Source organism: Coturnix japonica, chromosome 8, assembly GCF_001577835.2.
Source record: "Coturnix japonica isolate 7356 chromosome 8, Coturnix japonica 2.1, whole genome shotgun sequence".
Classification (NCBI taxonomy): Eukaryota; Metazoa; Chordata; class Aves; order Galliformes; family Phasianidae; genus Coturnix; species Coturnix japonica.
Window position 1 is genome coordinate 14,228,764 of NC_029523.1, and position 16,421 is coordinate 14,245,184.

Below are 16,421 nucleotides of genomic sequence, written 5' to 3' on the forward strand. Positions count from 1 at the left end.
GATCCCTGGAGAGTTTTTATGTACATACCGTTTAATTGCAGATTGTAACGTATTGCTTCACAGCTGCAATAATAGTATTGTTTGAAATGTGTTCTGGACTTTACTCCAGTGCACAAGATTAGGCAGCTGGTCCAGAGGGGTATGTCTGTACGAGCAGTATAAGCAGTTGACACTGTGCTCTGGGATACGTTGCTATTGTTAATTTGTAGAGAACACAATTAATTATGGAATGTTTCAATATAATTAAGGAAATAGGACAGCTTAAAAATATTTATAGCACCCATTTTCTGTTCCCACACAGGATTATGCTGTCTCCACAGTCCCTGTTCATGATTCTTTGCATCTGAAGAGTTTTTGCAGCATGGCTGGACCAAACCTGATTGCTATTGGGTCAAGTGAAGCTGCACAGAAAGCCCTCAAGGTAAAAGCATGCAAAAATTTTCTTTAAATGGCAAAATTTGGTTGGTTAGTTTTTAATCTCTGATCAAGGATGCTGGAATTTTAAGTATGTATGGATCTATGAAAGAGGAAATCGGTCTGTACTTTGTATGTACAAGCCAGAGAGAATGTTTATGTCAGGTAAGAGAACAGGGATATTAATTTAGCTCAAGCTACGTACATTACTTTATAAAATGGAATATGTGGGCTGTTATTTATGCTCCTGTTATTTGAAAGTGACAATTTGTTGATAGGAGGGAGGAAGAAGATGTCATCAGAGCAGTAGGAGACACTGAAGCCACCTGCTCTAGCGGAAGGTGGAGCCCATGGTCCTTTTGCAGCTCAAACCACTCTGTGGTTCTGTGTTTACTTCAGATGTTGCTGTGAGAACACATGACTTTTAAAATTGCCAGAGAGGATGTAAAAGCTATGGCAGGAGGAAGGAGGAGGGAGGGGGCTTGGTCCCTGTTGTACAAATGGCCCATGTGTGCATTTTTCACGGGATAAAATAATTCCATCACTGCAGCCACGGGGGTACGGGGCCAGAGCTCCCCATCCCTCCACCAGGTGGCTGCATAGTCAAGGTCCTTTCAGTTTGCTTTTTCTTGTCGGATCCCATCAGGCTGTCATAGCAATGTGGTTCCAGAAGAAGGTGGGGAGAGTTATCTGCTTGAGCCTTGCCCTTCACTCGAGTCTCCAAACAACTCAGTTTGAAGTGAGGTTGTGTATCTGAGTCTCTTTACTGGCAGACTTGCTAGCCAGTAACACACTGTGCAGCAGGTCAGCACTATGCTACCAATGTCATGCTTCATGGGAAGTACCCATTGCTGCTGTAGTTTGTACTGAGTTCACTGCGTATGTTTAGAGAGTTTTGGAGATGTGGGCACGGAGGTGCCTGAGGCCATGAATCTCATTATATGTGTAGGTAACCTGAGAGATCAGCATCTCGGCTCCTGCCCTATAGCACAGCTGCAGGCACTGATGCTTTGCAGCAGAAACTTATGCTATGGTACCAGAACAGCAAAGTGCAGCCATAGCTTTACCTGACATGAAGCTTGAGGGAGTTTGTGATACAGACTGGGTCCTGCCATCCTGTGCTCTTTGTGAGGCAGGAAAGTCAGAGTGCATCTGAAAGCATTGGAGCTTTATTTTTTAATCAGGACTTGCCTTTAAAGGTTTAACCAAAATTTACTTATTGTTGATGACAGCAAGTCCCGCATTTTCAGCTTATGATTATACTGATTACTCTGCTACTAAATAAGAACAAAAATACATGCACTGTTCTTCAGTTTTGCAGAAGCCTCAGTGATGCAGGATCATCGCTAATGCATGGACAGTCAGCAGTACATGGGGAGGGGTGGAAGTAGTTCTGCTTAGCTGGAGTGAGAAAGCCCCCTGTAGTCCTCTCAGTTGAAAGGCACCTTACACAACCTGGCTTATGTCTGTTGCTCTAATTATAAAAAACTTGTTTTAGAGAACAGTAATGCTATTGGTGCCCAATGCTACCGATCTGAATCTGTGCCACACAAATGTTTACTGTGGAAATTACATGTAGCTCTGATATTAACATCACTGCATCCTAAAGAGCTTTGGAACCCATCCTGCATTTGTGGTACATATACCTCCTTGGTTTCTGCAAGCTAGTGATACATACTACTTTAATACATCTGTAATTGTCTGCAAGATGGAAGCCTGAAAACCTTCTCATTCTTATTGCTGTGCAGAGATTTATTCTTGAAAACTTACCTACCAGTTTTCATAAATTCTCTTCATGGGCATAATCCTAGGACTTTACATTTCCCAACAGCATCATTTATTCCATCAGAGCCCAGCAGAGACTTGTTGTTTGTTTTTCCTTCTCTCTCCTGTGACAGTTGAAGATTTAAAATGCCTTAGTGCCCTGCAGAGATAAAACCAACGTTTCAAATCTGCTCAGGATCTCCCCTGCTGGATGCTGCTTGAATTATGGAGGAGAGGAAAGTGTGATCCTGGCTGCCTTAGATTTGCAACCTGACAGCAATGAGGGAATAGGATAGCAGCCTGATTGCTCAGATGAGCAATGAATGTGAGCATAGGGAGCCTCCACTCAAACAGGAGGACAGTCCTGTGGATCCCTGCGTGGCTTGAATTGGCTGCAAGTCTGTTTGTTCACTTGAACGTGCTGTGGAAGTTACTGTCTCATTAGGAATCGCTGCATGAAGCTCTGGGAGTACATTCCCAGCCTCTGCTCTGCCCTGAGGAATTTATGACAAATGGCTTTGGTTGAAAAGGTCTGATGTTCCTGATTCCGTGAGATTGATTTAGTCTGGGGTGGAAAGTGCCCTGCATCTTTCCCTGTGAAATATGCACTATCCCAGATATTCAGGCTCAGGCTCAAAATACCTCATGAGCAGCAGCCTGATGGAGTTTGCAGATATCCAGACAACCCTACTCTTGTATAGTGTTTATAAACATGAGCAAAATTCAAGTACAATACTGGTTGCTCAGAGCTGCAATTTGAACCTGAGCCAGCACTAATCTGAGAACTCATCATTCTGATTAAGGCTTTTTGCACAGCTCGGCTAATCGTGTTGCAGTGCATAAATGTAGCTGCTGTAGCCAAAAATATTCTTAGGATAAACCGATGAAATGATGCTGATAACTAGCCGTCAAGTAGATACCACCATTAATCAAGGTACAGTGGAAAGCAGATTTATTTTGAAGAGGATGTGCTCACTAACAAGATAATCTAGCAGTCTGTTGTATAAAAAATATATCAATTATGCCAGTTTTCAGTGTATTTCTGTGCATCAGAGACCGAGCAGCATGTTCACGTGTGCTTAGGGATCACATTCGCTCACATGCTGTGAGCTGGAGATCTCAGAGAATCTGTTTGAAAACATGTAAGTAATCCCTCAGAAATGCTAGCAGTGGCAGTGCTGCCTATTAACAGCTTTCTCCAATTGTTGAGTTCTTGCTTTTTGACCCAAGTGATTTTTGTATTTGTTCACTTACCTCTAATGAAAGAATATTACAAAGAGTGATCAATGTCTTGCAACCTTGTGGAAATAAAACTGCAATCTCTATAAAGTGCTGATACTGAGAATTAACAGCTGCTGCCTGGCTTTTGGCCGGTGAATGGAGTGATAGCAGTGCCTGTCCACCTCTTCTCCCAGCCTGTGTGGCCCTGCTGTCCTGGGGCTCCCTCTGAGTCACCTACCTGGGGCCCTCAGTGTGGCTATGGTAGGAGATTGCGGTTGAGAGCCTGTCCTTGGTGGCTGCCATTCTGCACTGGAAATCCTACTGAGCAAGAAAGGCAATTGAGCTGCTTTTGAGCACCTGTGGTAGTTACGTTGGTTTTGTCTTGCAGTATCTTGGTGGCCAACATGTGAGCTGTTGTGCTCGGCTAGACTAACATTTATACTTAAAATAGGGGAATTTTGTTCTGAAGGCAGCAGTTTTTCTTGATTGTTCTTGCAGTTGCAACTCGTGTATCTATACAATTCCTTAAAAATAAAAGAATAAGTGACATCTGGTGCTCAGGTATGGCAGAGTGCAGTTTATCATGAGTTTAGTGACGTGTGTGTAACAGAGAGCCCTGCCAGTGAGCTATAAAATGAGTGCACAGAGTTTAGGATTATAGAGCACATGCTAGGAGCAGGCAATAAATCACAAGTGATGTTCTAACCATGAAATTCTCTTCAGGCTCTGGCAAGTATAGAATATTTATTTGGGCTGCAGCTGAAAAGCGGCACTCGAGGAAACTTGGTGAAAGAGAGAGGCAAATTAACTACAGAAAGTACCGTGGCCTGCCTTGCTTCCACATCTGAAACATTAGCTTCCCTCTGCTATACGCATTTAATTCCAGTTAACCCCGTCAGTAATTCTGAAGCTGAGTGCTTGCCATGGCTGCTGGGTAGATAATGCCTTGGGGAGGGTTCTGTACCCTCGATGGGGCCATGAGCTTTCCAGAAGTGTCATCTCTGGGCTCCAGTCTTGTGGTGCTGGAGAGGCCGAGCAGTGGGCATGGTGTTGCCAGCATGGCTTGGTGAGAACCAGCCAGTCAGGTTGGGGTTCAGCAGCAAAGGCAAATTATGGGATTGCATGGAAAACAGTGACCCAGCATCTGCTGTGAAATGGAAAGGCTGTGTTGGTGTTCCTCACATAGTCCTGTTGGCTGGCACAGGGCACAGGTCCCTCTGCTTTCCCTGGTGAGCGAGGACTGTGATGGTGCTGATGGGCACTACTTTCAGCTCAGAAACTTGTCTATGGCCCAGACCATCCTGTCCCCTCACAAGTAGCTCAGTAGCAATCAGAGAATCTGTGATGTTCCCTGTTTCAGTATCTCCTGTTGGGGGCAGTGCTGTTCATTCATCTCCTGAAGTATTCCCCAGAGGACATTATTACAAATGCAACTCCTCTGTTTTGACAGAGGCCAAGGGAGGCCTACCAAAACTGCATTGTAAGCATAAAGGAGAAGGAGGTCTCTTTTGGGCAACTAGGTCCTTGGTCTGTATCCAAAACTGTGATCACGGCAGGGCTTTTAAAGACTTGGGTGCGAGAAGTTGTTAGAGTGTTGGCAGAGTTGCACCCTTCCCAATGATTAAATGCCTTTTGTTCTCACTGTGGCTTGGCTAACCCTAGACCCTGCAGTGTGCCAGCTTTAGGAAGCAGAGTGCTGTTAGCCTGCATTGCAACAGGGATGTGCTACCTGCATATGAGCTATGGAATTCCAGAAGCGTCTCCAGAATGGGCAACTAGGTGAAAACATCATATTTCCCATGTGCTTACAACGCATCCTGTATCGCTGGGCAGAACAGAAAGGCTTATCCAAAGCTGCTTTTGCCATTGTCATAGAATCATAGAATTGCTCAGGTCGGAAAAGACCATAAAGGTTATCAAGTCTGACCATTTGTCTGTACAGGGGCTTTCTTTTCTAGTAATGCAGAAGTTAGCACAAACACACTGTCTCTTATTTCTTAAGAATTCATCATGTGTACCTCTGCTTATTCCCTACATGAAGTCATCGTCCTCTATTTATGATATCACAAAAGGTTGCTGTGGAAATGATTGCTAATGTTAATAGTCCCAAGAAGACGACTTCAGGTAGGGAATTAGCAGGAAGTGCAGATGAGTGTGGACGTCTGTGTAATGCTGCAACAAAGAAAGTGAAATACAGAGAACAGCTGACAACCTGCTCCTTAATATAATTCAGAAACAGAGACGTCATTTGCTGCTCCCAGCCTTATAGATAGGAAAATTAGTCAATGTATAAGATTCTGAACATTTTCCTTTAGCTCATAGTTGCTCACTCCGTATCGGGTCCTGTGAGACGCCGCATACTTTCAGCTCCTTCTGACTTTCCATTACTTCACAACTGAAGGGTTTAGGGTGTCCCAGAGGACACAGGTCTTCACTGGGTACCGTATGGCCTGCTGCTTTATAAGGCAACTCTTTATGGGCTCTTTTAATTAAGGTTGGATGTTGTAATGAATTTCTTCTGTATGATTGAGTGTCAGTGTTGTTCAGTTTGCAAACAGGCTGGAGAATTGAGTCTTTTGGAAATTCCAGACTCAGAAGTGTACTTATAGAATAGACTGTGCTGTATTAGGTTGCTTGTGTTTTTCTTTACAAAGTGAGGCAAGTGTCCCTTTAGCACATATTTTCACCACCAGTTAGGCTGTGTGTCTCAGGCAGCTCACAATTAGCAGGGCAGATGTGTTCCTTTCACAGGTCTGACATGTGAGCAGATCAGTGTCTCTTCCAGCTCTGCCCTCTGGTCTGCCCCTCTGCCCACTCGCCATCACTGTTGTCACCATGTGCTGGGAAGCTATGCAGTCTGCATAGAGCCATGGTGCATGGGCAGAGTGGCATAACACCCCTCTTCAGCCTGACAATGCCATTTTTCTTCTCCGGTATCCATGACTTCTCCAGACATGAAGAGGCAAACTTGAGGAACTGAAGAAGCAGAGGCAGGGCATTCTTCACCCAAGCAGGCCCTGGATGGCAGTGAGGGGGCAGAGCATGTGACGAAGCCTGGCCTGCCTCAGAAGTGCATGTAGTCATCTCAGCTCTACTGAGATAATAGGCTCTGAATACATACACATTTTTCCTTCATGCATAATGCTGCTTCATATTTAGGATTATTTAGCTTATCCATTACCTCAGTTGTCTGAGGACACACTGTAAAAAAAAACTATAGGAAAGGCATTTTAGGCTATGCGAATGACTTCAACATAAGGAAAGCATGACTAAGGGCTGAGAGAATGTGCAATGAAAATTACCCTCTCCAGGCTGAAGAAAATTCCCAGAAAACTAGGCATGCGGGAAATGCCTGAATGTTAACATAGCTGGTCATACAACGCATGTGGGCAGAAAGCCAGCCTTCCGCAGATGCACCGTGCAAGGGCTACAGGCTTTGCAAACTGCTCATTTCCCAAAAATGTCTATTTTGCAGGAGTGTCTGATAAAAAATAAGAGCCTTGCTTTTATCTCTTTCTCTGCCCCGGAGTCCTGTCTGGCCAGGTGTATCTGCTCCGTGACTTTTGGCCTCGGAAATATATAAGTGTCTGAGATTTTAAAATAGCCCGGTTGCATCATTTCTGCACATTTCTGCTTTGTTCGTGGACTCTTTGTGGCGCAGGTCTGGGGTTTATAGCCTGTGCACACTCTCAGCAGATTGATTTTTGAAATGTTCTTTCAACATGCAGACGTTGTTAAAACAGAGATGAAAGCTTGCATGTATGATTTTCTTCTCATCATAAAAGGTGAGGAAGAGAGAGCAATTTTCTGTTGTCAGAATGCCAGTTCTGCTTTCTTACTGTGATTCTGTAGCAAGCAGATCCCATCCCCGCTGCTGCAGCTGTGGACTTAAGCTCCCATGATTCTGTGTCTTGGTTTCTTGCTCATTTTTTCTCTTTGCTTATTTCTAAATTAATTCAGCCACCACTTTTTAGCTTTTTAGTCTTGAAAGCAATCCTTCCAGCACACCCTTGCCATCATCTGCTCAGCTTCCTGAGGCTGGTTTGTATTTCCTGCAGCACAGCTAGGGCCTTGCATTTGGTCTTCACTTCTGTTTGCTGTGAGTGTTCCTAACTGAAGCATTTTATGTCCATACCCTTCCATTTGGGAATTCATTTGTAATTTCTTATCGAAATGTTACCCAGTGAGTCAGTACATTTCAAATGAATGAGCTGTTTTCTGTAGAAAACCTGCAGTACAGGATTTATTTCACCAATAAGAACTAGAGAAAGCACAACTTTGTGGTAGCTGAGTAAAATCCAGGCGGTGGCTTTTCTTCTGCTGCTGCATACATTTCAGTGCAGGTATAATAAAAACAAATCCTTAATACAAATTTAAACAGATTATGTCAGGAAGGAGAGGGAGGCTGAGGGCAGGGGACAAGTCTGCAGGCTGTTACCAGGGAGAGCAGCAGCAGCTCTTCCAGCGTGTCACCTGCTGCTGAATGCCTGCAGCATCAAGGAGAGCTTGAACAAATGCATCACAGCAACGTAACGGAAGCAAATGCGTAAACAGGGAAGTCAAACACATGGAGTACAGTAATAAAAACACATCCGGTGAAGTAAAGATGCAAGGATTGTTCCTCAGTAAAGGACATCAGCCTTTTATGGAGGTAGATGCGACCTTGGGAACTGAGGATAGTTTCATAATAAAAGAAAGAACAAGAAATGATAACACTTCCTCAAGAATGCATGGCATTCTCCATTACCAGTTTCATGTTCTCCATGGGATGTGGATGACTCAGACTTCAACATGAACAATGCATCCAGACCTAGAAAGGAATTACAGTAGCAGTATGCATATATGTACTGCTTTAACACTTCACAGTATGTTTTAGATGTAGTTGTTATAATTAAGTTCCATATGGTATTTCTTATGAATGAGTAGTAGTACAAATTACTGATACTTTGAAGGTAAATTTAACTGTGCCACAGATCAAAGTCTGCTGTGTGGTGTAAATCTGTGGGGTTTTGCTGAGAAGGGTAAGTTCCCTTGAAGAATTTTGTTAACAGAATAGTGTTTTATTTTTAACACAATGTTAATTTGAGTACTTCTAAGCTGAAAAAAAAAAGGCTTTTATTTCTGTTTGCATCTTTGCAATCTGTGTGGGAACACAGGAGAGCTAGGAAGGAAACTAAAACAGTTGAGTTAGCTTAGGCTTTGGGCAGAGCCAAAGCTTTGGGCTTTGTTCACTTCTGCTTATTCTAGATCTCTGTCAGAGAAGCTGGTATAAACCTGGAATGATATAATGGGGAGTTGGGCTTCTTGTCTCCAGGCTTTTTCTATCTTTACTAAAAAGTTGAGCCTAATCCAGAACTTGGGATCTCAGGCTTCTCATGTGCTGTTCTGTCTCTGTAATTCCAGCTAGGGTCCAAATTTGTGTATGAGCCCTATATTTATAAAGCAACCTGCTGAAAACCACCAGCTTCGCTGTTCTGACAAGGTTATTGTGTTGTCCCCTTGGGAACGAGGATTAACTCAGACATGTCATCTCACTCCCCAGCACAGGTGCTTGGTGAAAGAGTAACTACTTGGAAAGCAAAAATGAGGTCCTTGAAAAGAGTTAAGATTGGGCTGATATCCAAGTTGGGAACCATTCTTGTCCTGTTTGTGCTAATTCATACTCATTTGATGAGTACTGAATGATGGCTGCTTTTTTCAAAGGTGGCTGAACACCTCTAGTGTCCATTCATGTGATACATACTCAATGTGCACTACTTAAGTAAAAGACCCCACTGACTGTCCATTGGGCAGCCTGCTTAATCCTGCCACTTGCAGGAACCATTTGACAGGTTTTCTACTGCTGTTCTTGGGTACGGTTAGTGGATTCTTCCTTGAAGGCAGAGATAAAAGGAGGTCTCCTTACTTGCTTAGTAGCAAAATGGCTCTTGGCCGACTTGGCAATCATACTTAGTGCTTTTTTGAATGCTCTACTCTTGCATTTATTTGTCCCACTACAGTGTTTGGTCAATAGTTGCACTTTGTGTCTCCCAACAGACCATGCAACAGATGAGCGACCACCGCTATGACAAGCTGACAGTGCCTGATGATGCCGCTGCAAACTGCATCTACTTAAACATACCCAGCAAAGGGCACGTCCTGCTGCACCGAGCCCCTGAAGAGTACCCAGAGAGCGCAAAGGTGAGGGATGTGCTGGGGGCAGCCAGGAGACTGGCAGCATCCCGGCCTCAGCAGGAGGTGGCTGGGAACTGAAATTCGGTGCTTTACAGAAATAATGTAATCCTGCCATGGAAAATATCAGATGGCAAAAGCTTTCAAAAGGTGGGAGGTCTGGGCTCTGTGTGTGTCTCCACTGATACTGTTTATCTCCTGTGCCCTTGGTGCTGCTTCTGCCCAACTGGAAGCAGTAATGATTCCCTTGATGCGGTGTTGATGTTTGCAACCCTCTGAGAGCCATCTCCAAATGGCCACATACACTGTAAAAGTTAGCCTGAATTACAGTGAGAAATGTGGCACCCACTGATCAATCCGTGCCTACTCCAGATACTCAGGGAAAAGGGAAACGAAGGAGGTGTCAACAGTAATAATTTCTGTGCCTTTTCCTTTCCTAAACAGGTTTTTGAAAAACTGAAGGACCACATGCTGATCCCAATAGCCAACACAGAACTGGAGAAAGTAGATGGGGCACTCACCTGTTGCTCTGTGCTTATTAACAAAACTTCAGAATTATGAGTTTACAGCGTCCCTCCCTTGTAACTGGCAATAATGTTACACACAAGGTAGACGAATCTGTATCCACACTTTTATTGTTTTTATTGACAATCTACTGTACCACTGTGCTACTAACCCTTGTTTACAAATTTTTTGCTTTGTGTATTTTTATTATGTCCTTGCAGATGGTATTTCAGGTGGATGTATTCTCTCATTGAGGGGCACATAACTCTGAAGTGTGTTAGTCCCGTGGGCTGGCAGAAGACAATTATAATAGCTAACTCCTAACTTTAGCAATCTAACTTACCTGTGTGAAATTTTTAAGAAGACCAACTAATTCTCAACACTTCAAGCACCTCTGTTGTCTTTGCACTGCTTCCTTCTCCTGTCTTTTTTCTTTCTCTTTCTTGTTCTACGCTTTTTATTTCTTCAGTCCTTCACCCCTGTTTTCTTTTCACTTTTAGTGATGCAAGGTGTCAGTGGGGATGGAAAAAATTCAGGGGACTCATGAACTTGGTATCTCCTGTGGTAGGGAAGCTGGAACAGTGGGCAGTAGTCTACACTCTCTGTCTCAGCCATATCACATAGCTGCTGCTGGGCATTGTTAGTTTCAGATGCAAGGTAGTGGCTTTGGGAAAAGCCTCCTCTGACAGGAGCATTTAAAGGCAGTATCTGCCTGGGAAACTTGGATGACATGAAATCACAGTGCAGCCACACAGGACATCTCTTGCAAGTTCAGGTCACGTTTTGCTGCTAATGCTGTCTCTTACACTTTGGTGAGAAGAGGAGTTTTCTTTAAAGGCCGGGTCCTGGGGAATGCTTGGATCACAAAAATGAATAACTCAGATGCTTTCAGTAAAGTTGAAGCTCTAAAAAATAATTTAAAAATTGTGGGCTTTAAAAATTATTATTCTTTGTTTGTTTTTCTTTTCTTTTTTTTTTTTTTTCTTTTAAATTTGTCCCTCCTTTCTGTTGTTGTTTCTTCTTTTGAAGGCCACTTACTAGCAAAACTCAAAAGGAAAGGATGATAAAGGACAGTTATTCCTGGATTATGCTCATGAATAAGGGAAGCTATTGTTTCCTGAAAGATTGGCATGTGTAATTTGCCCTTGGGGTGGTTTCCCTTGGAACAATGACCATCTTAATTTTTAATTGCATGAATATTTACTGTGGTATTCAGTTAAAACAAATATATTTTTTGTAGCAAATTCCACAACATGTTTACCCACTGAGTCATACTTTTTTTCACCACAGTGAAGCAGAGCATACCCCATTGTATTCACATGCTTCTTGTTAAATCATTTGTAAACTACGGATGGAGAAATTCCCAAACAGAGGCAGCAGTGGGAACTCTCCAGAGGCTGACGAACAGTCAGAACATGTTATCAACTTCCTAGGCACCTCCTCCACCTTTCCTGAACCACTTGTGGCATGGCGCTAAGGTACAGTCGGAAGTGAGTGGGGAGTCAGTCTGCAGCACAGCAAATAAGCACTAACCAAGCTCGTATTTCAGTATTCTTTGGAAACCTGCGTGCTTTTCCACACAGTCATAAGGGAGGAAACACAAGTACGTATATCCGTAGGTACTCCACAGTGCATCTCTCACCTCACTTAGCAGTAATGTGGAGCAAACATCCTGGCAGCCACCAGGATATTTGTCGCATTGTCTGCATGCTGCAGTGACAAGAGGCATCATGAGAGAGGACAAGGGCGAGCAAATGAAATGGTTCTATAGCTGTGTGCTTTCCCAGAGGATCCTCCCAAGGTTTTCCTTTTGGCTGCTCCATTCCCACACACCGTCATTTCAACCTGACCCACATGCTCAAGCTCTAAGGATGTAAACATTGCAGTGGGAAAGCTTTCTCTCCTTCCCTTGGTGCTTTTTAAGTATTTGATAATGTATCTTGCATTTTAAAATGACTTGATATTCAGCAGAGATTTTGTGCCAAAAAGTAACACTGCAATATTTAACTGTGATGATTTAAGGCAAGCTTTACCCTTATAAACATTCATATCTGTGGGTGCTGTCATATGAAGCCTGCACAACCCCCCCAACCTGCCCTGTCTGTACTCCTGGGCCTGGTTACACCTCATTCCCATCCCTCTGCCTTCCTTCATCATCTTACTCGGGAGTGGGAGCTGTCCTGTGCCACCACTGGGCCGTGGAGTCTCCATTCCATTTATGCCTCAAAATTTCTGTTGTGTTTTTTCTCCTGACTCTCTTCCTCAGACTATGGTTTCTAGTTTGTGGCATGATGAATGCTTTTTTCTTTCAACCACAAAGCAAACTTTCCTCCAGCTGCCTTAGTTCTCCTACTTCAGTTGTTTTTTTCTGCCTCCATGTTGTTCACTCCATAACAGACTGTCCTAAATTTGTTCCCGTCTTGTGTAGGTGCCGGGTGGGAGAAGAAACGGAGGGGTCTGCTTTTACTTTGAGCTGGAAAGATGAGTGTCAGTATATGTAGGGAGTGACAAGGAGGACTCCTCTCTAGGACAAAACACGGCAGACATTGCTCATAGCTTATGTCTCTGAGTGCGACAGAATGGGAGATAGTGGATTTCCTTGATTTCCCTGTGGCATGGAGAGGTGAGACTGGTTTTTCACCTGTTGCCAGTTAGATTTCCCTGCCTTCAAGGCTGCATTTTGGTATATGGAAAGAGCAGGGGAGTGGTTGAGGGGTTTGAATTCCCTCTGGTGATGATTTCAAATTGTATATAAATTTTCTGACTTTAGGGGCAGGATTTGGATGGTCTAAATCACACGTGCTTTGTCTCTGTCATATAGGCTCACAACATAAGTTCTAAATTAAATCTTAGTCTGATGCCAAAAGTTACCTAAGCTGGTTAGTGGGATTGCCCTTACCTCTCTGCTTTTTGCATTGTTCTTTATTATGTCATTATAATAAAGCAAAAACACTTAATGCACTTCAGTTTGTGCATTTGCAGTATGGTACTAAGAACTAAAATCATGCCAAATGCTTCTTCTTGCTGTTTGTTACTTTTTCTGTTGTCCGCACAAAGAATTTATTTGCAAGGACATTCCTGGTGCAAGACATGCGTATTTAATGGGTATCCTGTGCATCCTGTCACTGGGACATTTCTCAGATGTCAGATGTAAGTCATCATCCTTGATTATATAAATAATGAAATGAAATCCCAGACCAAAAAAAAAAAAAAAAGAGGAGATGAGACACTGAGCTGCCCACAGAAAATATTTGATGACATGATAACTGTCAGGCTGCATGACGTAGCAGGTCAGCAAAGATCTTGCAGTTAATAGCTCAGCAGTGGGGTTTGAATTTTCTCATCAGAGGTTTTTCTTATTTTGAGCAAGCAGTTTAGCTTAGATCAGATGAAAGAGCTAGAATATGTATTAAAGGTCTGTAATCGATATTATCTTTACTGTGAGTGCAGGAAGAGCTGTGATATGTGGGTTTCTCTCTTCAAAATGTGAATACAGTATCTCTCTCTGCAATGAAAATGTGGATGTGTGCTGTACTTGTACGATAATCTCACATCCTTCCATTTCTGTCGTTTCCATACTAATGCACTCCTTTTTGGTCTTAAATGACTGCCACTGTATCAAGCTGTTCTCTGATTTTTGGGTCAATTCCAGAGGCTGTAGGTGCAGAGGTGACAGGTAGCACCAAGCTGAGTTTTTAAAATAAACATTCTGTGAAATGAAGAACAACGAATCTGCTTTTACTGTTTGTTCACAGTAAATTGGAGATAAAATATGGGAAAAAACAGTTTCTGATTTCACTCAGCTTCTTGAACATTATATTAATCAAGACCGAGCCGAGTTACTTCAACAGAAAATACCAACTTTCACGTGGAACCATTTGGAGAAAATAATTTACTATTTAAGACTCTCTGTTTTTGTTTTTATCAATAAGGAAACTGAAAAGATAAGACCGCTTAAAGAATGGTATTTGTCAAGTGATTGTGAACAAAGTATAATTGGACCTCATGTATTTTCAGAGAAGGTTTAACTGGATGTATGATGTAACTTGTATAGAGCTGCATGTGAATTGTTAGTCACTGTTTTATGTTGTATTGTTCTGCAGTGCACAAATATGACTACTAAACACAGAAGTGTTGCATTTCATTAAACTTAAAATCTTGTTGCAGTGCATAGTTTCCCACTTTCTGTGCCAAAAACATCAACACATTCCATCATTTGTTCTAATAGAGATTTGCACTTTTTTTCTCTCTTTTTTGACTCCTGCGGTTTCAACACTATATACCCCCATCACAATGGAATAAAGTGTCGATTGTACTGTGAACCGTGTAGTTTTTGCCTCTTGCTCTGAAACTGCAAGCACAACTTAATACTGTTTCATGCCATCTTTTTATTAGGAAGCTTGCTACATGCCTAGGAAAAAGCCAGTAATAAACAGGAGTATTAAAAACTTTACATGGGTTAGAAGGAAACCTGGCTCTTATTAAGAAATCATTTTAGACTCACACTTCATACAGGTAGAGGTATTGGCCAAGAGTTCTAGATACAGTGGTTGTAATGAATGTGGTTTGTTTCTCTGTCATGCATGTATTTGCTGCAAGTTACAACAGTTAAAATGACAAAAGTTGAGTGGCATGTTTAAATTCTTAGTGTAGCACTTGTGTCTTTCACCCGCACAAGATGTCAAGAGAGTTGACTGCATTTCTAATGTTGTGTAACAGTAATATGGCTGATGGCTGCACATTTTATATCCAAGTATTTCTTCTTGTGTGCTACAAACGATGCAGGTGGGGCCAATCTCTGCACGGTCCCCTGCGCTTTAATTACATTACGCTGTGATATCCGGAGTAATGGTAGCAGGAGATAATGAATGACTCCAAGCCTGGGCGCAATGAGCATTAAATGCTTGTAGGCCTTCACTGCCACCTGGTGGCAACACGAGCTTCAATTGTTCAAGGCCTCAGTGTTGTTACTTCTGCTCTTTAAAGAAATCCAGCTTAAAATGATAGTACTGGAGCAAAAGAATTGCAGTTATATAGTTTGTCTAGGAATACGACATTAAACAGACCAGAGCTGAATATTCTTGTTGAAGATCGAAGAACAAGTAGAGATGTAGTTAGAGCTCATCTAAATACAGTCTTTGTACTAATTTACCTACACAGGTTAAATGGTTTATATGACATTATAGGTTTACATTACTATTTATAAGTCAGTGCTAGCTCTGCTGTGGATACATTCTGCTTGGTGCAATTACTTCACATAGTAAACTACATCATTTAGATGCATCTTTGTGTATCTGTATACAGGAGAGAGCTGGTACCAGATTCCTTGGATTTGTTTCTGATTGCCAATAATTTAAAATAGTATGAAAGCTGTACAACTCCCATCTGCCACATCAACAAGCACCTCATAAAATATTTAAACCTTGAAATGCAAAATATGATGGTTATTTAAAAAGAAATGCCCTTTGAGAATTTAGCTGTGGAATATCATGTCAGTGAATCAAGTCTTCCTTCACTGGGTTTGTGAATGATTCAAGTATAACCTGACAAAAGAAAAAGAAGTCAGTCAGTCTCCTGCACTTTGAACCACAGACGTCCTCATATTCTCAGCTACCTCACCCCAAATCCACAAGGCATAGGCAGATTGCTGTGGGTTTGTTGTTTGAAAGCTGTGGTTGTTAGCTCCAGAAATCCATTCAGTTTGGTCAAGGCCCCCCGATCTGTGTCTTTGACTGAACCAAAGTCTTTCCCAATGCCTGGAAGCTTTCTTCCTCACTTGGGCAGCGCTGCTGTGGAACATGAAGCACCCAGGGAGAGGCCCTGCTCTGCAGTGAGGCTGCCTGGGGAGAGGCAGATCAGTGCGGGCAGAAGGGGAGGAATCAGCAGCCAGCCATGGTGCTGCAGAGCCCAGTGGCCTCCTCTCACAATCCAATAGTGCTACAGAGCTTGCAGGGGCCCCTGTGTGAGCACTTAGAACAGTGCGACGTTGTAAGCAGTATCTGAAACTTGTCTGACTTGAAAATGTCTTCTAAACGTGCGTATGTACATGAATATATAAACCAGTGCAGTGTCTGAAATCTTCCCACCTCCCTTCAATAAAAGAGCTCTCTATTTCTCTCCTCATTGAGACTCATGTATCAGTATTGAATTGATGCTAACCTCCTGAAATGAGCATCATACTGAAAGCAGTCTCGTTCCGGCTGCTGGGCTTTTAATTCCAGTTTTATTGGCAGTAAATCTGCTCAAATCTATTCTATTACTGAGTTTTCTGCCCACAGTTACTTCCTTCCAGCTTGCCCCATGCTGGCCACTGTGGTGCACAGATCCAGAATCCCAGATCCAGAATC

At 42.7% G+C, this 16,421-nt stretch overlaps 1 protein-coding gene across 3 annotated transcripts in view; it reads left to right on the forward strand.

Moving 5' to 3' along the window:
- DDAH1 (dimethylarginine dimethylaminohydrolase 1) overlaps positions 1–14,396 on the forward strand; it is a 50,027-nt gene extending 35,631 nt beyond the window's left edge. For all 3 annotated transcript variants that reach the window (XM_032446352.1, XM_015870178.2, XM_015870179.1), the window contains exons 4-6: positions 302–421; positions 9,436–9,579; positions 10,015–14,396. In XM_032446352.1, the coding sequence (XP_032302243.1) occupies positions 302–421; positions 9,436–9,579; positions 10,015–10,131 (381 nt within the window). In that variant the 3' untranslated portion in view covers positions 10,132–14,396. The remainder of the gene's footprint in view (positions 1–301; positions 422–9,435; positions 9,580–10,014) is intronic.
- The last annotated feature ends 2,025 nt before the right edge of the window (positions 14,397–16,421 follow it).